Here is a 23682-nt window from a genome sequence, read left to right as displayed (position 1 = left end):
CTCTAATAATCCTGAGAAGAATAAAGGGAAGATAATCTGAATTAGAAAGGTTGAATTAGAACAGGCTAGCATTACTATCCTGAACTACTTTCAGTGCCAGTGTTTACCACTGCCATGTAATCTCGAATGTGTTTGTGTGCTTCCACACAGCATCTGAATTCAAACACCTCACAATGAATTTCAGAATCTGCAATTTCATTGTGTGTCCTTGATTCTTAAACAATAAGTTCTTGGGATTTAGCAGCCAACTCCAGTGAAATGTAAGTTCACCCTAAGCTGTTTTTCTTTCTTTTTGGCAGTAGTAGGGTTTGAACTCAAGGTCTTTTGCTTGTTAGGCAGGTGCTCTACCATTTGGAAGCACCCCCAGACCTTTTTGCTTCAGTTTTTTTCCCCCCAGAATAGCATCTTGAGTTTATGTTCATGGTGGCTGAACATCAATCCTCCTATTTTCATAATTCTCAAGTAGCTGGGATGACAGGCATGTACCAGCTTCTTATTGGTTGAGATGAGGGTCTCATTAACATTTTGCCCAGGCTGACCCCCAACCAGGATATTCCTGATCTCCACCTCCTGAGTAGCCAGGATAACAAAGGTGTGAGCCATGGGGCCTGGCTCACCCTATACTCTTTTTACAAGATTCTGTAGTGGCTTGCTGGCTGGCTCCAGTCTCTTGAGCTCTTTTTCTAATCTGACTGCTTCATTCCAAGACGGGATGCAATCATGAACAGAATCTTGTTGTGGAGGAAAAACATTTGAGCCACATGAAAGTCAAGTCTATATATGAGTTGTGACCTCACTGTATGATTTCAACTAAGAAACTTTGCTCTGGGTTTGCATGCGGCCCCCAGTTGGCTTCTGCACATTCTCAGGTATGAAGCTTTATAGCCCACTTCAAGACCCACACATTCAAAACTAAAATCACCCTGGAATCCCTGCTTCTGGTTCTAATTTCTGCTGCATGCAGCAACTAGGGGAGGAGCCTTACAGTCATCTTGCTTTACTCCTCATCACTTAATTCCTTCCTTTTTTATTACTCTTTCTCATTCCCTCTTTTGTATACTAACAGCTAACACATTCTCAATGACCCCCACAATAGTGGCAAGATCCAGAATGCAAGTAATCAGAAGGCATCCAGGATGGGCAGAATCATAAACACATCCAATACACCACCCCAAGCAGGTTAAAAGAGGGAAGACCTGATGAGAGTACTAGACAGGAAGAAGTCATCAGGCACTGCCACCAAAAGAGACAGGTGGAGGGATGAGGAACTAATTCCAAAGCAGGTAAGATGCAGTGAATGCTACCATCTGTTTAACAGGTGGCTGAGGTCCTATCTCAATTAGCCAACCCAGAACCCTCTTTTCATCTTAAAAGGGCTCCTCTGTTTCTGAGGAAGACCTCTCCTATCCCCCAACTCTGTGAGAATGAACAGAGGGAATGACGGGTGCCAGTGTACATCAGGAGAAAGGGCAGAGGCTGAGAACTGTCTTCAGGGGGTCTCCACTGGCTCTAGCAGACCTTCCCAATTAGGTCTCTGAACACAGTCCCCCAAGTTCTACATCACAATGACCATAAGTACCATTTCAATGTGCCTACAACAGTTTCAGCTGACTACAGTATGTCAATTCAATACCTGCAGGGTAAAGACTAAGCTCCTGAACTTTTATAAAGGCTTTCAAAGTTTGCTTCTTACTTGACAACCCATTTTTCCAATACTCCTCAAAAAATAGTTTTTTACTATTTCCTGGTCTCTTCCTATTCAACTTCAACTCCACACATTTGCAAAACTACATACTCTATTCCCCATATGTGTTCTTCTTCTTCACAAAGATGGCCCAGGTGATTCCACGTGACCTCTTCCCTCTCTGACACTAGCACTCAGCATGTGGCTGGAAAAGATTAACTTTCCCCTGTGTGTGCCTCATCTTGGTAGTGGACTATGAAGTCCTGGGCTCAGGGCCTTTATCTTTCACATCTTTTTGGCTTGTCAAGTGTATGACACACAATGTCAATTTTAAAAACTGAATGGAACAACTGAAAAGAAGCCTAAAGCCATTCTGAATGAATTGTCTACTTTACATGTGGGATACACAAGAACACACGCCAAACTCATGCTTCAGTTTTTCATATGTGAAATCAGCAGAGATATATCAGACAAGGAATTCTCAACACAGGGCGCATAGATGATGCCAGGGAATTAAAAAACACTTTGAAATCACAGTCAATCCGCATGAACATGATACTGCTCTCTGGGAGAGAATTTATGATTCTTCTAAAGACTGTGGCCTAAAATAGGATTTGATTCTAAAGCATCTATGATACCAGTAACAGTATATTTAATAAATTTTTAGCTGGAGGTGTGGCTCAAGTGGTAGAGTGCTTGTCTGGCAATCATGAGACCCTTAGTTCAAACCCCAGTGCCACCAAAAATAAAAAAAAATGTTTTGACTCATAAAGATAAAACTTATGTAGGTTACAAACATGTTATCACATTTATCATGTCATTTCACCTCCCCCAAATACAAAAGAAAAGAGAAGTCTAACTTCAGTCTCTGAGCAAACATGATGACAGACATGTAGACATTAATGACCTCAAAAACCCTTCTTGAATGTAATACTTAATACCTCCAGGAAAATGTACCTTGCTAATATTCTATATCCAAGAGTTCTCAATGTCAGAAATTTTAGCATTTTAAGCAATGTTTCCCAAAAGCTTTTTTTTTTTTTTGTTTAGTACTTCGGTTTGAACTCAGGGCCTCATGCTAGCAAGGCAGGTGCTCTACTGCTTAAGCCACTCCTCCAGCCCTATTTCGTGATGGAATTTTCCTAGATAGGGTCTTGTGAACTATTTGCCCAGGCTGGCTTTGAACTGTGATTCTCCTGATCTCTGCCTCCTAAGTAGGCAGGATGACAGACATGAGCCACTGGCACCCAGGCTCTCAAAAGTTTTTAAGAGATTATTCCAGTTTATAAATTAGAAGCTTTCAGTTCCTTAATTATCAGCATCGCCTAAATGAGCAATTAAAATGACAACCTTCTCAGTTTGCCTATGTTCTGAAACACACTGCAGTGCTAATATGCTCATTTAATTTTTACTGTTAAGATTAAAAGTATGTCCCTTTGTCCAACACTGTACTTTCCTTGTTTCAGTGAAATAACCTCAAATCATTGGCAATACGCATGTGTAAAAATAATTTTTTCCCAAGACAGCCATGAGCAAAATTGCTGAATTTTAACAGACCTCATGTTATCAGGAAGAAAGCAACAGAGGCCTCTGTGACCACAAGACACTCAATGTGAACAAAGAACTCTGGCATTTTAGTGACCAAGCTATCACTTGGTCCAAACATGCAAAAGGAGGAATTTTTAACTGGGGAGTTTTAACATTTACACAAAGTTTGTAAATGTTAAAATATTTCTCTTGGACTTACCAGGTGTACTTGTTGAAGAGGCCTTAGAAGTTACAGGCTCCGATTCTTCCTAATGTACAGAAACACAGGTGTAAAAATGCACCCGCTGGATACCCGCTGCCACAGGCAGTCACTGCTCTCCATGCCCCTCACTGTCTTGCTGCCATTCCTCACTTTTTTCTTCACCTGCATTTTCTCCCTTCCATTACAGCTCAGACTCCTTCCTTCTCACATTTCCCCATAGCTCCTTCTCTGACGTGAGCCGCACTAGACAGTGCTCAGAAGCCAGACAGGAGGCAGATGTGAGGAATGGCAGGAAAGGTGGCCAAGTGGAGCAGGGAGGATGGTTTCACTATATGTTGAACACCACAAGAGCGAGCAGAGGGCTCTGCCAGGCCACCAAGGAGGAAGGTCAGACTGCCACAGGGCACAACCATATCCACAGGGCTCCCACAGGTGAAGCATGAACCCTGTGGACTTCATATAAATCCTTCATCTTACATTAATGCCAACTCCTCAGAGATGAAAAAACTAGTAAGAAGTCACACACTCATTTAAAGGTAGGTGCAAGAACAGAACTAACTCCACACATTCAGCCTGTTTTGTTAAGAATGCTCCTAAAATCTCATGAGTAACCCTTAAATAAAATAAGCCATTAAAAAATATTAGTATAAAAAGTAAATAAATGTAAGTTTAAATTAAACAATTTTTGACATGATTCTCTTTTAATTTTCTTTCTTTCTTTTTTGGTACTGGGGCCAAACTCAGGACCTCCTGCTTGCTACGCAGGTGCTCTACCACTTGAGCTGCTCCACCAGCCCATATGGCACACGGTTTTTTGAGTAAGCTGTGCCTGACTTTCCCATTTTACAGTGCAGGAGGCTCTTTTCTCTTTATTCACTCACACTTTTGTCTTCTTTCTGTTCTGCTTCTACTGTTGATCCCTTTTCAGCAATTCTTCTCCTAGAAAGGAAGCAAATTGGGTAAAAAAGGTCATCTAACTCTTAGCATAAAACCTCCTCTAAGAGGAAAGAATTGCACCCAGTTCAGTTATATATTCAGAATAAAGTCAACAAGTTTCTCTTAATTCTGGATGTGTCCACTACAAGGAAACTTCTCACCTCCTGGCCAGCAGGGCACTCATTTCTTCCATTAAACCACTACCCCCTAGAGGAAGGGGTCCATTTCCACGAACTATATCTGTTTTGGATGAGGCTGAGTTCACACTGACGGTGCTCCCTCCGCTTGGGAAAGAGACGTCCTCCACCTTAATGAGAACACACACGTAATAACTCCACGTGTCAGAAAACTATGCTTATTGATATATTACATTCAAAACAGAAGGACACGGTTCTAGGGCATGGCTCAAGTGGTTTAGCATCTGCCTACCAAGCATGAGGACCTGAGTTCAAACCCCAGTATCACCAAAAATCCCCAAACAAAACAATCCCCACACAGGACATGCTAGAATTAATTTCAAAGAAATATTCAAATGTTATTTTTTTAACCTAAGAGCCAACAGAGAATAACATTGGCTTTATCTATCAGTGGGAGTTTTGTCAAAGTCCCAGTAATGGGACAGAACAACACTGTGCAACTCCCATGTCAAAATCAAAATCATGACAGATTAAAGAAGTCACATATTAGAGTAAATTAAGAGCCATTAAAACTAAAAGTTATCAGGTGACCTTGAACTAGGAAAAAATTGCCAGCAAAACATTGATTGCATATCAGACATTTCAAAATAAACTTGAATACACTTGCAGATTATCATACTCCACTAATCTTAAATTTCCTGATTTCGGTAATTATACTGTGGCCATATGGGTGAATGCCCTTGCTCTTACAGAATAGACACTGAGATATTTAGGAAAATAAGAGCATGTTTCTACCTTACTCTCAAACACTGTGTATAGAAGGAAACATACACAATGAAAATAAAGGCAAATATTGGTAAAATTTTAACTCATGAATCTAGATAGATGGGTTCATAGAAATCCTTTTTTCTTTTTGGCAACACTGGGGTTTGAACTCAGGGCATGAAGCTTGTTAGGCAGGCACTCACCACTTGAGCTATTCCTTCAGCTCAAGGATTCACAGAAATTCTTTACACTAGTCTTGTAACTTTTCTGTAAATTTAAATTATTTTGATATTTTTAATCAATAAGGTGAGTAACATAGGGTTCACAAAATTGTAATGAATTCAATGTTTAGATACTCTGAAAGAGTGAGACACACATAATTGGATATGTATTTACCCGTAACACTTTCCTAAGCTTTGCTCCAGCAATTGCAGCTGCAAGTCCAGTTAAAGGGCGATTGTCTTCTGACATGGATCCGGAGAAAAATCCAGATGTGGGGAGGGGAGGGGCGGGAGGCGGTGGAGGAGGAGGGGGCACTTGGTTAGGAAGAGGGGGTGGGGGAGGTGGTGGGGGAGGCCCAGAAGATGGCAGTGGAGGTGGAGGAGGGGGTCCTGGGGGAGGAGGGAGTGCTGCAGTCTGGGCGGGGCTTGGTGGGAGTGGCGGAGGGGGTGGAGGTGCAGGTGGTCCCAAGACAAGGCCTGAGAGAAAGAAATGTTACACAGCCATCAACAAAAGAGCTAAATGCTGTAAGTTTACGAGGGCAGGCACACAATGCCATGCTAAAATTATGTCCACAAACACTGCACTGGAGTGGTTTATCATAATGTCTAAAATCTAGATTAGGTTTTTAAGACACTAAATTAGAAATCCAAAGTGTATCGATGACTATTTGAATGTTCAGTAAGAGACATACAACAGATATCTATTAGATTTTTTTTTCCCATGACGATTTAAGAGTAAAAACAAATACTTGTAAAATTTGGGAGAGAGGTAAGCATCCTTTAAAACACACAGACACCCCTCCAATGTATGATGGCAGTTCTATTTGAAATAAAAGACCCCAAATAATCTAAGTAAACCTTAGGTGCTAAGACGGTATATTCTACTGCAATAAAGACAGATATTTATTGTTCTAAGACAGTCAAAGTACCTGAATTAAGAATGTGGGTCCCAGACTTCAGTATCTTAAAAATATTTTACATTTAAATTCAAGGTTAGCAGGGTTAAGAATCACTGAAGTGAGGGAATTTACTAACAAAGTAAAACCTCAAAGTAAGTCTCAGAAAATAATCGATCAAGTACCATGAAATCTGAAGTACAGAGTTGCGTTGGCCTTCGAGATGGGATATAGGAGAAGTACAAGCACAGAGGGTGTAAACACGGATTTGCTTAGTACCCCAATGCCTCACTTCGTGAAGCGGCTTTGGGACACAGTGAGTGCTGCCTGCAGACCAGGCACTCGTGGCTGACTTTTCAGCATCAGTTCAGGTAGCTATACAACAGGACACATAAATGGCCCAAGGAAGAGCACAGAGTTGTGCCTCTGGTGGACTAGGCAGGTAGTCAGACTCAGCAGGCTGACTGTGCCTCTTGCCTACCGTCCCTGTCAGACTAAATTAAACATATCAGAATGTACCCCCACTTTTTTTCTTTTTTTGTGGTGCTGGGGCTTGAACTCAGGGCCTTCACCTTGAGCCACTCCACCAGCCCTATTTTTGTGAAGGGTTTTGCGAGATAGGGTCTTGTGAACTATTTGCCCAGGTTGGCCTCAAACCTCGATCCTCCTGATCTCTGCCTCCTGAGCAGCTGGGATTACAGGAGTGAGCCACTGGCGCCCGCTTGTCACCCCACTTTTGAACAAATTTGGTAAGCCAACAACAATATTCATAGGGATAACAAGCCTTATTACTTCATCTAGGAACTAAGGCTTCTAAAGGAGTGTCTAAAGCCAGGATGTAACTGCTAGAACACACATTTACTTTCAGCATCCTCTAATCTTCCCTGTATTCCGCATTAAGAACAGGTTCCTACACATCTTCTTCCTCACCCCCAGAACCAGGTTCTTCTCTACTCACAAATAGCCCTATGTAGTGACCACAGCCGCCCTTCTCTGTTGCCCAAGGTGTGTGTTGAGGGCTGGAGAGTAACTGGAGATTGGTACTCTCAGTCGTTTCCCTTCTGCCATAACTTGTAATTTGGGCCATGCCCCAAGCCTGCTACCCTCTACCCCTCCTGCAAAGTCAAGACACTCCTCAGGTATAAGCTGGTACCCATTCTGAAAGCCCAACACAGGAGAGGCCAATGTGGAAAGGGCCCAAGGACAGACATGCTCCAGGGAAACTCTAATGATGACAGCTGTACACCTGGTAGATCCTCAAGTCTCCCAGAAGGTGAAACAACTCAGATCACATATTTATTTCATGGTAGATCACATGAGCTTGAGTAAAGTGTTACTAGTGAAATTTAGTATGGAAACCCTTAAATAGTAGAATCTAAAACCTAAAGTTCCATATGAAAATTCCCAGAATTACTCTTCCAAGTGCAAGTGAGGCAACAGGATAAAAAATTAACTTCTTTTTGCTTTTTTTTTTAAGGAAAAAACCCCACATGGCACACAGATGCTCAACCACTGCAGCCATCCTCCCATTCTCCTAGGCAGTGAGCTGTGACTGCAGTCAGCAGCCATAACAAAGCCTTACCCTGTGGGGCTGGAGTCTCGGCCGGCTGAGAGGCTGCCTGCAAGCCTGGCTCGGAAGCAGAGGAGTCTCCCAGCTCAGAGTTTAGAGGAGTCTCCACAGAGGCAGGGGCAGCTGCAGAGGGAGAAGGGAGAACACTGGGCTTGGAGGAGGGGGTTGAGGCAAGAGGGGTGCCTGGAGGAGGAGAAGCTTGCGGTCCACAGTGTGAGAGTGATGCGAGGGAAGGCGGCGGCGCTGTGGGCCCTGAGGTAGGCGGTGGAGACACTGGGCATGTTACAGAGTCCAGCAGCCCATTGGGTGCTGTCGGTGACAGAGGCATTTGGGGCACAGGAGAAGAGACACAGATGGGGAGGACAGGCCTCGGGCCCATAGCTTTGCTGGGGGGGCTGCTAATCATTATTGGAGGAGATGGAGGCTGAGAAGAGGGTGTGTTCACAGGAGAAGAAGGTCGAGAGCTTTTGCTTAGAGGTCGAGGAGCTGTAGCATAATGGGGAAGAACAGGGTGGAAGGCTGAGCCTAGAGACGTTGCGAAACGTGTCGCCGAGTGTCGTAGGGGTGGTGTAGGGGGTGTGGAAGGAGGTGGCAAAGCAGGTGCCACAGCGTAATCAGGAGTGGCCTCTGACACGGGAGCGTATGATGGAGGAGGTGCTGAAGGAGGCTGGCAACTGGAGTACTCAGCAAGTGGAGCGCTATACAGGGAGCTGTCTGAAGATGGAGCTGGACAGAGGTGGGAGCAGCAGCAAGACAGGATAAAAAGGAGAGAGAAAAAGGGAGCTAGTGAAGCCACAAAACCAGCAATCAGACAAAATGTACAAACGCAGACTACAGTTAGTACCAGAGAACCAGGCACATGTGCAAGTAACTGTCACTCGAGCAAACTCTAACTTGTAATTACATTTTGAGATCCAGAGAGGATGAAATAAGTTTTAATCTAATAAGTAAATTAATAAATTGATTAATCTATTCTTTGTAAGAAAAAGATAGCAGTAGCCTTAATTTTTTAATTACTTAGTCCACTTAAAGGCACATTAAAATTACATGAAAAGGGCCATAAATAGAAGAATGAATTTAGTTGTTTTTAAAAAATAATAAATAGCAAAACTGGCAACACGTTTACTACAAAGGGCAAGGAACCTCCGAATTCAATGCTCATTTGTGGAAAAGTCTGTCTTCTTAGCTATAACTCCAGAAGATAATTAGGTAGTTAAAAACAAATGAATTAACTCAATAAGCCAATCAATTAACCAACTAATAAAAATTTAATCAATCCCACACTGAGGCTTTTGACCTAGGGCATAAGGCATAAAGAATTCCTTGATGAACATTAACCTCAACCTTTTAGCCTAATCTTAAACCTTTATTGTCTTTTAACAAATTCCAGCAGGCTTAGTAATTTTCACTAACTTTTCACAATACTAGAAAATATATTTAAATGGTTAAATATACACTCAGTTTTAGAGTGTATTTTCACCTACTATTTTAATTTCTTCTTCAGAAACCGCAGACTATAATCAAGCTAATTTCTTACTACACAGTACTAAAGACTGCATGTGAGATGATTCAGGCAATTTCATGAGGGACATTTCTCCCAAGTTCATCCAACTAGAGTCTCCACAAAAACACTCCATTTTATAGCCAATTTGTGAGGAGGTTAGCAGAATCAGAACACCAGAATAAAAATTCCCTGGAGCTTTCTTTTAGTTTCTAAGCAGTAAAAGCAATAAAGAAATAAAAAGAAGGTGATACAGAGATCACTGCTATGTATTTTCCATAGCCTCCAACTGTACACAGCTTCACCCCAAGCATCTCACATGTGAAAGACATCCTAACACCTGACCACAGAGCCTCCTCCCAGCTCGCACAGGATGCAAAGCTGCAAACTCTTACCGGAGCTGCACGCTCTGCGCTCTCTCTCCCACTCCACCTGCTCCCGCTCCAGCTGCTCCAGGCGCTCCCGCTCCTGCCGCTCCAAGCGCTCCCGCTCCTGCCGCTCCCGCTCCAGTTGCTCTTGCTCCAGGCGCTCTCTCTCCATCCTGTCTCTCTCCATCCTGTCTCTCTCCAGCCTCTCTCTTTCTAGTCGCTCTCTCTCCAGCTCCTTCTGTCGCTGCTGTTCCTGCAATTGCCTGAAATTAAAGACACATGTCTGTGGCTCCCCTCACTGGAGATGAACCAATGCTCACTTCACTCCTACTTGGAGTAAAAGAAGTCAGGGTGCAGCGGTGACTGGCATCTGACACCAGGGAACCGCCTCGGAAGACTCCTGCTTCATACACAGGGGCTGACCTCTCATCAGCACCATCCCAGCTGAATACCTCAGCACAACACGCTCCAGTCTTTCTTTGGTGGATATCAGAAAGATTACAGTGCAAGGCCAGCCCAGGCAATAAGTTAGTGAGACCCCACCTCAACCACCAACTGGGCCTGTTATCCCAGCTTCTAGGGAGGAACAGACAGGATGAACATGGTCCAGGCTGGTCTGGGAGTGTGGCTCAAGTAACAGAGTGCCTATCCAGCACTGAGTTCAAACATCAGTACCACCAATTTTTTTTTTTTTCAATTTGAACTGTACAAGAAATAAATGATCATTTCAGAAAATACAATGGTTGGTCACAGCAACAGCTAAATAACCATTTGCTGAATTAAAAACAAACACAAACAAAGCCAGGCATGGTGGTGCATGCCTATAATCCCAGTCAACACCAGCTAGTCAGGAAGCAGTGGCAGGAAGATCATGAGTTTGAGGCAGCTCAAACTGAGGGAAAGGTGGCTGCAAGATGCTGTTTCAAAAACAAAACAAAACACAAAAGAGCTGGGGATGTGGCTCAAGTGGTAGGGTGCTTGCTTCAAGTGCAAGGGCCTGGCCTGCCTTCAAACCCCAGCACTGCAAAACGACAAAAACAAATCAAAACAAACAGTTAAGTAGGAAGGAAAGAAAATCAACTTTAAACCACTGAAATCTCTTAGCTAGAGACAACTCTAACATTTTGGCACATATGTCCTTCTAGGCCTTTCCTCCTGTAGGAAGGTACACATGAACTAAGCTGTCCTCGTGCAATCACCAATACTGCAATGAACTCTCACCTTCACTATCTGCACCCTTGAGCCTTTTTCCAACTGCTTCTAAAAATCCACACTTACATGCATTTCCTAAGATTTTTAATACATGGCTCCAACTGCCTTTAGGAAAAGTTGTACCAATTAGCCCTCTCTTTAAAAAGCCAAAGTTATTCTCATCTCACCCATGTATTTTGTAGCACTATAAGGAAGATTAAGTGAGACAATACTCCAGAAGCTCTTGAAAAGGAACCTGGTTTCTTGCTGTCCTTGTGAAGCACGGTTGTATGTCCAGAGAAAGGCTATGTGTTTTGGTGAAAGAAATAGGATTAACTCACTTGTCAAGTAGCCTTTTCTTCTGTTTTATAGCCAATTTAGGAATCAAGAAAGGGTGAGGATTTTGGAAAGATCTTACTGGTTTTTTGATACTGCTGGGAGGAATAGGGTACTTGTTCTTTTAGTTACCTTTGCCTCTTTATCACAATGCAACCAGTTAATTAGCCCAGAGAGAGTAATTTTTCAAGTAATAATTTTCAAGTAATAATTACTAAAGCTCATGTGGATGGTACCTCTTTTCTGCTTGACTTTTTTGGGATTATGTTTAGATGGGCTTCTTTTCAGTGAGCAGGCTAAAAATTAGGTAAAGATGTTGGACAGTTTTCTTTCTTCAAAACAACAATCTTGAAGGAACAGGAAGTGCCTACTACTGTCATCTATCCCTGCATTTGGAAACATTGCACTTTTTTTCTTGTATCAGTAGACATGCTTTCATAGACTAAAAGCCCTATAAAATATCACGACATGTAAGTCTTAAGTCTAAACGCCATTACTTAGTAATTTTTCCACACCCACACTAGGCTTTCTACCTGTGACTATAGCTTTCTTATTTTGTATGTTAAAAACATCATGTTGGTTAGAGAAACAGCCATTAACTCAGTTAAGAAAGAGAGAGAGAGAGAGAGAGAGAGAGAGGGAGGAAGGAAGGAGGGAAGAAAAAAACCCTAAGAATGAGAATAAGAAGTGAGAAGCAATGAGAACACCAGGGCTCTTAGGTGACGTTAAAGGATGTGATCTTGGACACTGATTTAGCCAACCATTCTCCCACAACTACACTGGGAAAAGCATGTGTGTAGTGAAGGAGTCTGGAAGGCATCTTGCCATTAGGAAGTAAGATATCTAAACTTAAAAGACAAGAAACAGCTACAAGATTAGCAAACACTAGTTTTTGTTATAAGCTTTTGAAACCATGTACTTCTTGTATTACTTTGATACAAAAGAAAGAGCTTTCTAATATGGAAACAAGAAGTGTAAAAAATCCGAAAAACACAAAATCCCGTTAGAGTTTGTTAATCATCCCCACTGTGACACTGTTATCCCTCAAAACTTCTGGCAGCTGGAGATTTACCAAATAGCACAATGAAGTCATACTGGATCTTAAAACCTGATTATTATTATAGCCAGTATCTTAAGCATTCCTAAGAAGCACCACCACAGGTCTCCTGACTTCCTAGTTACTGAAAACACTTCCATCTACACACAATTCCAACAACTGACTTACAAATCTTTGCTGGCACTTTCTATTATAACCTAGAAAGTGAGACATATGTGACTCTTTACAGACTTTGCTCTTCAGAGAACGGCTCCTGCCAATTTGCACGGTGGAGATGCATGTAGCTGCTCCAGGTGTCCACACAGCTAGTTCTTGTCAGTCATTAACAAAACTATTGTAGGAGCATTATAATGCAAATGCCCAAATTCTGAGCTACGGAAAAAAATCCTGATTTTTTTTAAATTAGGATATGAATTGTATAACAATTTGAATATAAATCTTTTGCAGTGCAAATGGCCAACATTTCAGCCATTGAAGTATTTAAAAATATTATCAGCCACAGTGCCCTTCCATCACTAAAATATTTCTCTCTCAAGCAGCTATTGCCAAAGACTTACTTTTTGAAGCATGTCAACTATAAATAACAAAATCTCAAAACATATTCAATCCAGCTTTATCTAGAATGAATGGTGTTAGGTTTCAGTTTCAACACAGTGATATAGGGTAGTCGACTAAGAAAAATGTTCTGAGCTGGAAACATTTAGTAACACACATTACTGGCATTTTTCAGCATGTAAGTTACATAGGTATGTTCTCATTGCACAATGTGCACATTCCACTTCTCTATTAGTAACAAACAAAAATGGATGGAACTTATGACAGTTGCGTTTCAATGTTACAAAGCTCCTAGCGAAGAGCCAACACTCACAGCAGCAGCCGATCCACTCTCGGTCCATCCTGCCTCTGAAGGACTACAGGAGGCCGGTACACCTTCATGGCTCCGACTCCTTGGTCTGGGCGAGGTTATTATCCCTCTTGAGCAGTGATGAACAAACTATTTATGGATCCTAACTGAATTACGTTCTACACGGAGACTAGCACAGGACTGACTCATGTTTCTTAGAATATATTTTTCCATCACAGCCAAGGAAGCCAGATATTAATGAGTCAGAACCAAATTTAACAAGTGATACACATATGAATAGAGAACTGTATTATCATGTTTTTACAGTTAAAGGATTAGAACAAAAGCTTAACATCTTAAGTAAACATTTGTTTTATCCACTTAACTTCACACTGATGAAAAATAAAAATTACCTACAGTAAAAAAATTCAATAGCAAAGCATTTAATGAAATGGTCATCTTACCAATCCTCATCACTTCTGATTTCTCTCCCCAAAAGCACTTACTTTCAGTACTGTGATAATTATCTCATGTTTCTGAATACACCAATTTTTTTAGAACTATTACTTCCTGATTTTCCAGATTTATGTTATCTGACTTCCTACAATTCTGACTCCACGTTTCTTCTCCATTCTTCTAATAAAATCCTAACACCACCTTGATTACAGCAATACTCATGTATTGTATCATTCATTGCTCATCTCATGAAAACTTAACTTTCTTACTCTAAAAATTAGTGTTTTATTTGATTTTTTTCCCCTACATATCTGTTTCTATTGTACCGCCAACTCTCCATCCAAACTGTAAACCCTCTCAACATTGTCAAATATGCCATGGAGTAGTCAGGATTTCTGTTGGCCCGTTTTGTTTTCCGTTCCCTAAGATACACCTGTTAGGACCCTTGGACCTCCGGGCTCTAGTGGGGGGCGATGCTTTCCACCACTGAAATATTCCTCTTCCAAACAGATAACCCCAAATGTAAGCAGATGTGCAAAGCACTGGCCCACAGTGAGGTTACACATCATTTAGCACATAAATATAAATTACAAAATCTCAGACATTTAATCCAGCCTTCTCTGGAATGACTGGTGTTAGATAAATGTGAAGGGATGCCAATCTTGACTTCATGACCCTGTTGCTTGCCCTGCTTTGGCCATCCTGACAACTGCCTTCTCTCTTTCCTAAATTGGACCCCTTGTTTCTAGGATCCCAACAAAGTTTCACCACTCTTGGTTTACTCTCCTTTTAACAGAACGCACCCTTCAATAAATAACTTTCTAGGAAGTTCGGCAGAGAAGGTTTAAAATGGAAAGAGTTTTTCTCAGGATTTTTCTTTCCTCCCCAAGTCCACAGTGGTTTGCCTTGGGGGTGGGTCCATCCTTGTTCTTTCCACTTACTGGGCTGGGCACTTGTGGGTTTTGTTTGTTTCTGTGATATGGTCTTATTCTGTAGCCGAGGGTGGACTCAAGCTCCCAATCTTCTGCCCAATCCCCCCCACTCCTTACTCCTTGTGCTGGGATTACAGGCCTGAATTACCATGCTGGGTGGCAAGCCTTTTCACTCCAGCCCACATGCCTAACCTGGCCACACCACTCATTTACACATGGTCTATGGCAAGCTACCAAGAAAGAGCTGATCAAATGTCATGGACAAGAAAATGTGGTATCTATACACAATGGAATTTTATGCAGCCATGAAGAAGAACGAAATGTTATCGTTCGCTGGTAAATGGATGGAATTGGAGAACATCATTCTGAGTGAGGTTAGCCTGGCCCAAAAGACCAAAAATCGTATGTTCTCCCTCATATGTGGACATTAGATTGAGGGCAAACACAACAAGGGGATTGGACTTTGAGCACATGATAAAAGCGAGAGCACACAAGGGAGGGGTGAGGACAGGTAAGACACCTAAAAAACTAGATAGCATTTGTTGCCCTTAATGCAGAGAAACTAAAGCAGATACCTTAAAAGCAACTGAGGCCAATAGGAAAAGGGGAACAGGTACTAGAGAAAAGGTTAGATCAAAAAGAATTAACCTAGAAGGTAACACCCATGCACAGGAAATCAATGTGAGTCAATGCCCTGTATAGCTATCCTTATCTCAACCAGCAAAACCCCTTGTTCCTTCCTATTATTGCTTATACTCTCTCTACAACAAAATTAGAAATAAGGGCAAAATAGTTTCTGCTGGGTATTGAGGTGGGGGGGAGAGGGAGGGGGCGGAGTGGGTGGTAAGGGAGGGGGTGGGGGCAGGGGGAAAAATGAACCAAGCCTTGTATGCACACATGAATAATAAAAGAAAAAGGAAAAAAAAATAAATAAAGTAAGGACATATGAAAAAAAAAATGTCCTGGACACCTGACAGCCCACAAAGCCTAAAATATTTACTATCTGGGTCTTCACAGAAAAGGTCTACAGATTTCTGATCTAAGTCATCAAATCATTGTATTCTAGCAAATTTTTAAGTTATCTATTTGCAGATCCAACTTCTTCACGTCCTCCCCTAGAGCTCATTCTCTGGATGTTGGCCCTCCTAAACTGACTCTCTCACTTTCTTTTCTTTCTCAATGCCTCTGTATTTTAGGACTATTATCAGAGCAATTTCTGTAACCTCATTTCTCAAACCTTTTTTTTCCTATAAATTAATACCTTCTAAGTATACTTTCTTATTCTCTAAATAATTCTTTTTGGGGGGATTGGGAGCAGTACCAGGGACTAAGCCCAGGGCCTTCTGCATGCTAGGCAAGTACTCTACCACTTGAGGCATGCCCCCAACTTTGTCCTTTCTTTGAGACAGGGTTTTGCTATTCAACTAGCTGGAATTACAGGAGTGTGCCACTATGTCCGGTTTCTTCTCTAAATGTTCTTTAAAAATAACTATCAATTTTTGTTGCAAAGTAAAATATACCCTCTTAGATCTCTGAAGTTTTCACAGTACATTTCTACGCTTTGCTCTGTTCCCTGAATTGTGTACTTCATCCAGTGTCAATTCTGTTTGTTTGGCCTATCTTTATATGGAAGCTGTCCTCTGGGTTTGGGGGTCCTTGGCTGTACATTCACACTCAGAATAGCAGTAATGGCTCCTCTGAAGCCTAACCTTGAATGTCAACATCTCCATCTTTTCTTCTGGCCACGGCAACTTCCTGAAGAGGAATCTGAACTCTACAGGCCTGGCTGCCAGCATGGAGGAGCTGAGTGAGGGAGAGAGACTAACCCTCTTTTTGGCTGGGCTCCTGTCCACACCCCCACTATCATGCCTGATCTACCTCAGCCTGGGCCAGGGATTGGCACACTTTCCCTGTGAAGGGCTGGATCCATACCTGTGGACACGCCCTTTCTGTTTTTCCTCTTTAACTTTTATTGTTGTGGCAGGGATCGAACCCCAAGGCCTTATTCATGCTAGTCGAGCATGCTACCACCAAGCCACATCCATAGCCTCTTCTTTTTTTTTTATTTTATTTTTTCTGTGGGACTGGGGTTTGAACTTAGGGCCTCAAGCTTGCTAGGCAGGCACTCCTACATGCCTCTTTTTTAAAACACTGCAGAAATGTAGAAGACATTCTTAACTCTGTCAATGTGCCTGTGAGCACTCGCCTATCACCCCTGGCCTTGCTTTCCAATGCATGGCTGCTACCACATGTCCTGACCACGTACTCCCGACACAACCAATTTGAACTGAGATCTGCTCAAAATACAAAAATCCACACCTAGTACAAAAAGAGAACACAAAATGTCTCTGAAATTATTGTATCAATAAGCTATTATAATAACAATATCTGACATATGGTTAAATATATATCAGAATTAATTTTACTTCTCTCTATTACATTCTTTAAAATGTGGTCCTAGAAAATCTCTACATATATGTGTTTTTTTTTTCGGTTTTATTGCGACAGTGTCTTGCTATGCCACCCAGACCGACCCTGAATTCAGATCCTTTTGCTTCAGCCTCCTGAGTTTTGGGACTGCAAGCATATGTGGCATCAGGCCCCACACTGGAAATTCTCTGAAGCACAGGTGGCCTGAGCAGCGCTGGGCGAGAACACCTTTGTTTTGATCTCTGTGAGATGAGTGTCACCATCATGGGATGGTGCTGGAGGGGAAAGACAGGGAGAAGCTGGTACCCCAGCACCTCTCACAGACCCTCCTGCATTTAGCACTACCAAATGGCTTGCTATCTATAGGCACCACAGCAGCTCCCTCCTTCTCTTACCTGGCATGGCTTGGTTTTAAACTTTTTCTGGTCTACTAAGTTAGTTACCTCTTGTTTTTTGTTTATTTTCTTAAGCAAAAAATATAAACATCATGTGATTAAGTTCAATTCAAGGAATTCAGAAAGGAAGATATGAGTGTGGGTGGAGAACGGTCCACAGGGAAATGAGTATGGTATACACAGAGACCGTCAAAAGAGATAAAGAAGACAGGGCAGCTTCTTCCAAGCAAACTGCCCTGGCTGTGAGGAAAGGGGCCGTGAGGAACGCTGAGCAGGGAGGACTAGACAGGAGTGTCTAGATTCTTATTCATCATTGGTAGTCTGTAGTCTGTATCTCCACTCCAAAATTCTGAAATTGAAGAATCCTACAAATGTGTATAAAATATACCCAAAGTAGAAAACTACAGGTGTTACTAGCAGTAGGAAGGAGTCTACGTCTAGACTTCTCTTCTAGTCTCCTGTAGACTAGTACTCCAACACAACATCTCTATCTGGATAACCAGTGAACAGTTTAGCATCCTCAACATTCACCTCTGACATCATCCAACAAAACCCACCTCAGCTAAAGGCAACTCCACCTTTCCCACTAGCTTAGCCTAAAGACCTAACCACTTTCTTTCTCTTACTCCTTCATACAACCCCCAGGACCTGAAAGTCCCACTTCTCACACTACCATTATTTCCAGCCTAGTTCACAGAAGCAGCTTCGTAACTGGCTTTCCTCTTGAGCAGCAGCTACAACTCTTCACCTGCCTTCATCTGTCACCTGACTCTGTTGAAATGTCAAGTCAGATCGTTCCTGTGCTCAAAACTGTCCAATCACTCTGTATCTCTCAGAAGGAGAGCTAAGCTCTTTATAGCTTTCATGGTATTGCAGGATCTGAGCCCCAGGCCTGCAGCCTCCTCGCCTGCCACTCCTTCTTGTTCTCCACTGCAGCCTCTATAGCCTTCTTTCCTTTGTGTACAGGGCACAACGCTGTGCTGCACTGACTGCCCCTCCCACCACCTGGTACATGCTTACACAGACCTCTGCTTGGCTAATTCTTTCCTTCCTTTCATCTCAGCAAGGTCTACCCTGACCAACCTTTCCAAAATTACATCCAGTTCTTCACCCTGAATTTCCGTAATGCACATCATTGTACTATACTATGTCATGTCTCTGAGCTGTTTGGATTAAGGCTTTCTGCTCCTACCGCCCCACCCCAATATAGCCTAAGTACTTAGAACAAACTATGCCTGGACCATCCCGGACTGAGCAGCAGAGCCATTTGTAGTCCAGAACACACAGTCAAAATGACTGGTGCAGACATGGACAGAGGAACTTGGGGAAGAGTATTGTGAGGTCAGAGAGAGAGGGAGGAGGCAGTGCAACAGTAATCAAGCTAAGTAATAAATGCATTCACTGCGTGATGAGCAGCAGCACAGTTCGTCCCCCCAGTGGGTAGAATGGCACAGTGACAGGAGACCCTCTGAAGAAATGCAACAGCTGTCTCAATGAGCTAGGGCCTCTGGTGGAACAAGTGGCAGCTAGGCCCTCTCCTGCTCCTGACTGACACCCCAAGGATAGCCTGTGGGTCTGCCCACTTTCACTGCCCTACTAGTAATGGAAGACTGCTGCCCATCAGAGACCCAACCTCCACAACTGGACAGGAACCCAGCCAAGTTGTGCAATCATTCAGCTGAAATGCTTACAGAAACAGATGGTGCCAGATACACGAGTAAAAGCAGTAAGACACAATATGGTGCTTGAGGGAGATATAATTTGAGCAAAGGAAGAGAAACAAGAGATACTGAAGACACAGCTGTAAGTTTAGTACAGGCATTATGATGGGGAACAAGTACAAAACCAAGACCTTGGAAATCAAGGCTAAATTGTCAACAGAAGGTACCATGAGCCACTGTTGGTTCTGAGCACGTGAACTGTGGTCTGAGAAGAAATGGACTATAAATACAAAATGTACACTGAATTTTGATGACTTCCTATGAAAAACAGAACATAAAATGTCTGAGTGATTTTATACTACTCATGTTGAAATGGTAATATTTTTTACACAGTGGATTTCACCTGTATCTTTTTTACTTTTATTAGTATGGTGCTAGAAAAAAATTAATTACATAAATAGCTCTACTGAATACTGCTAGTCTAAAATTTAAGGTTAAGAAAACTGCCAAGAATGTAAGAGAAAAAGACATAGACAATGAGAAAAGATCAGTGTCAAGAGGAAATAACCCAGAAGGTCAACAAGTAACCAGAAGGAAAAGACCAGGAAAGAGCAGAGAAAGGACAAAATTTGTTGTCAAAGCAACAAATTTTTTAAAATTTTAAGAGTTATAGATGAATCTACCAAACACTGAGCTGGGATAAGCATAAACATGTCAGGCCACACTTATGTGAAGAAAAAGAGTACCATGATTCATATAAACACTTAAGGGATTCTAGGAAGAGGAAAAAGATAAATACACACAGAGAGGTAAAGTTTACTGACAGTTACACTAAGACAACAAGTACACAAATCCTGAAATAGGAAAAGTAATGGTACGGCCACACAAGTCAGATGGCGAAGCAGGGACACATGCAGAACAATGGTGCTCCTCTCATAGAGGACACAGGCAGACCACTGAAGGTGGCTTGCCTAGAAAACTGAAGATAACTGCTGACAATTGGCAAGGAAAGCAGCGAGAATTCGATTTTCACAGTGGAGAGTCCACAGCTACTACCTATACCTTGACTAATTAAGATGTGGAAAAACTGAAAGAGACTGAGGTTAAAGACAAAAAACCACGTAGATGATTATAGCAGCACATGCGGCTGGCTTCTGCAGTCATAAGAGCACCAGAAGAGCGAGCTCACAGGACTTTGAGAGAAAGGAGCAAAGTGTACTTGAACAAATACAGTGAGTGATGGGTTCAGTGGCTCCACGATGAAATTTTCAAAGAAATGTTACAGAGAAGAAGGAGTGTGCATTACAGATGAAATTTTAAGAGCTTAAAACTGAAGTGTCTGTAGTGTATGCAAATAGATGTACTCCACAGTAGGAATTCTCACTGAGGATCCACTGTTAGGATTCAGGGAACATATGACATTGAAACAGCACAGAAATGTTTGCACACTAATATCCATTACCACAAGGACTAGGGGCTGGATGAGAAGGTGGTAGTCCATGGCTTTCACCAAAGGCTTAAACAGGTCAGTGACTACTCTATATAGAAATATAAATCTGGATCTCAAGAGATGACCACAGCTGGAGCTGTGGATTCTTAAGTGGTAAAGAAGACCACATTCACCAACTGTTATGGTTTGGATATGGTTTAATTGTGTTCCCAATAAAGGTTCATGTGTTGGAGGCACGGTCTTCAAGCTAGTGTGTCAGGAAACTGGATGGACCTTTAAGAGGTAAGGCCTAGGGGGAGGTTCAAGGTCAACTGGAGGTGTGCCCACCAGAAGGGACCGTGGGCCTCCAGTCTTTCTTTGGCTTCCTGGTCTGGTCATATGATCTAGTCCTCACATATGTGTTCCCACCATGGTATAACAGCCAAGAGGGTTTCACCAATGCTGAAGCCCAACATCATTGTCATGCCCTGGAACTCCAAAATGCTGAGCTACATAAATGTGTTTTCTTCATTAAGTTAGCTTGCTTCAGGTACTTTGTTAATAGGAATAAAAGGTGGACGAAAACACCAACTAATTCATCAGTTCTGCCAAGGGCATACCGTATAGAGAATAAAAAGTCCTATAGCTTTACATATGTGAAGATTCATGCAAGGAAAAAGAGTAGCACAGAAAAAGAGAGAACATAAGCACAGTCAACAATAAGACACTCTAGAACACCAAAAGGAAGACCCAAGAGGCCAATGTGAACCATGGGGAAAGTCAACCAGAAGTCAGTCATCAAGGCAAGCAGCATGACTGGCCGATTTGTAGAGACAAAGAGCAGATTTGACTAGAAAGGAAATGGGATGTGGTGCCACACATCTGCAATTCCAGCATTTAGCAGGTTCGGACAGGAGGATCTTGAGTTCAAGGCCAGCAACAACAATGGTAAAACAGTAGTAGGAAATGGATGGAGTAAAGAGAAGGAATGGGGATGAAAGACAGAGAGAGATGTCTTGTGGAGGCTTTATCTGAAAAAACAAGAGTGTATGCATGACTGGACAGAAAATAATTTTCAAAAATCACACCAATTTTTTCAGATATTTGAATTTTAGTCTTCAAAATGACTAAGTTTCATAAAGTCTTCAACTAAACAAATGAGCAGTATAAACAACATCCCCAATTTAAACTATTTTCAAACTCTTTACGAGTATCTACTTGGAAAAGGCAAATCCAGGTGAGCACTTGATAGAGAATTAATCTACATGAGGCTCGGGGTTTTCACAATTACTAGAAACTTACTGCATACTCATTTTTAACTGAGGTTCCCACCCTCTGTGTGGTAGACACCTGCGTGACTAAAAGGGCAGCAGTAACCTTAGATTGCTTCTATTTTGCACTGCCCTCATCTCTGGCAACTCTCAGGAGCTGCCTGCCGGCCCTCTTTGTATAACCAGAGGTTTTAGGGTCTCTCCTACTTCTTCCTAGTTATTTACAAATGTATTACTCTCAATAATAGCATGGTCATTTCTATTAGTTACTTTTCTACTTTAGTGTATGTGTGTACATGCAGTAATACCATAATTTTTTCACTCTTAGAATTATTCTGGTATTTTAAAAGCTCCCTAAATGGAAATGCAATTATTATATCCTTTAAATTTATTCCTATAGAAACAGTTTTATTTATATTGGTTACAGAAAAAAGAGTTGGATGGAGGCCATTTCTGGAGTGATATGGCTGTATAATATGAATATATATACACATACACACATGCTTTGTACAAAAATGAATTCATTTTGGGAGATCCAGAGAATTTCCTCAAAAGCTAAGTGGTTCTACTCCAAAGCAGCCAACATGACATAGAGTATGAAAAATGTCTTCAAAGTAAAATATAAATCTAAGGTCACAATAACAAATGGGGGCTTGCTGTGAAGCAAACGCTTCTTGTTGAAAACTCCATCTATACAACAGTCCATCTGGTTACCAGCCCCCCAGAACAAACAGGGTGACCCTACTAGTAAAAAGAAAAAAAAAGCAGTATCAGCATCTCTAAAAAGTTTACATTTTGTTTAAAAATGGGACACCTGGTTTGAGTAGCTCCATTTTAGTTACCAAATGTACCTGAATTTTATAAAATAATTGTTACAAAGCACCTTTGTAATTAAGAAAAATTTCAAGTGTTTCTAGACTGCATTGAAACAATGAAGATAAGGTTTCTGACTTTGTTCAACCAGTCTTTAGTCATAAATAAGGTAATTGTCCCTGATTCAAACCTATCATACCACCTCAAGATCAATGTTTTAGAGACTCAGTCAGGATTGTTTTGATTTTATAATTAAAGTGCTCATGTGAAAACCATACTAGTCACAGGCTGCTCTGCAACTATTACCACAGTTAGACTTACTGAAGGACAAAGATACCTCCTGAGCTGTTTAGTGTATCTGATCTGTTTCAGATGTACCATGAGTATGATTTTTACAAAAAAGCAGGCATGAAATTTTATAACAACTTGTGTCAAGCATCACAAACCCCTTATTAATGATGATTTCAAAATTTTCTAATGTAAGAGTAAAAGTTGTGACTTTCAAAGAGCTGAAAAGATAAACTCTATTTTCAACATTAGGACATTCATAGCTTGGTCCTCTGTGACAGAAAGAAAAGGTGCACACAGCTTGCGAATTTACCTTCTCTGCATTTCCAGCTCTTCTTGGGATGGGCCATTCTGAACTTGAGCAGGTAGTTGTGAATTCTGTCTAGGCAATGTTGGCCCTACAAGGGAGGGAAACATTAAAGGTGAACATTATCTTTCTATCTAGCTGGATAGAGGAAATAAAATCATGAGAATAACAGAAAACCATCACATATTTACAAATGCATCTTCTTTTGTCTAGCAAAATAAAATATAAGCTTTACGTAACACACAGCAAATGAAAGACTGCAACATAATCTGTCATCATCTCCAAAAGGCTTACTTCAAACAATGGAAACATCAACAATAAAGGAAAAACAAACATTTGCATATGAAGAGCTTGAGTAGAACAAGTGTTCAATGAGCATCTGAACAGGCACCTGAGCTTGGCATTTTCTAAGACAATGAGACATTCTCTTTGGGGTAATTATTC

General features: G+C 41.6%; 1 protein-coding gene across 13 annotated transcripts in view; it reads right to left on the bottom strand.

Moving 5' to 3' along the window:
• Positions 1-23682, bottom strand: part of Enah (ENAH actin regulator) — a 139156-nt gene that overhangs the window by 12059 nt on the left and 103415 nt on the right. For 6 of the 13 annotated variants that reach the window (XM_074048862.1, XM_074048867.1, XM_074048866.1 and 3 more), the window contains 7 exons: positions 23245-23329; positions 9856-10091; positions 7972-8685; positions 5669-5970; positions 4532-4677; positions 4316-4373; positions 3432-3480 (listed from right to left, as the gene is read on the bottom strand). In XM_074048862.1, the coding sequence (XP_073904963.1) occupies positions 3432-3480; positions 4316-4373; positions 4532-4677; positions 5669-5970; positions 7972-8685; positions 9856-10091; positions 23245-23329 (1590 nt within the window). Of the gene's footprint in view, positions 1-3431; positions 3481-4315; positions 4374-4531; positions 4678-5668; positions 5971-7971; positions 8686-9855; positions 10092-13280; positions 13587-23244; positions 23330-23682 lie in introns of those variants that run through there. The other 7 variants (XM_074048870.1, XM_074048872.1, XM_074048871.1 and 4 more) reach the window with 3 other exon arrangements.

The sequence above is a fragment of the Castor canadensis genome, chromosome 11 (genome assembly GCF_047511655.1).
Source record: "Castor canadensis chromosome 11, mCasCan1.hap1v2, whole genome shotgun sequence".
NCBI classification, from domain to species: domain Eukaryota; kingdom Metazoa; phylum Chordata; class Mammalia; order Rodentia; family Castoridae; genus Castor; species Castor canadensis.
Note: the sequence above shows the minus strand (reverse complement) of the source record. Positions and strands in the feature narration are given on the sequence as shown.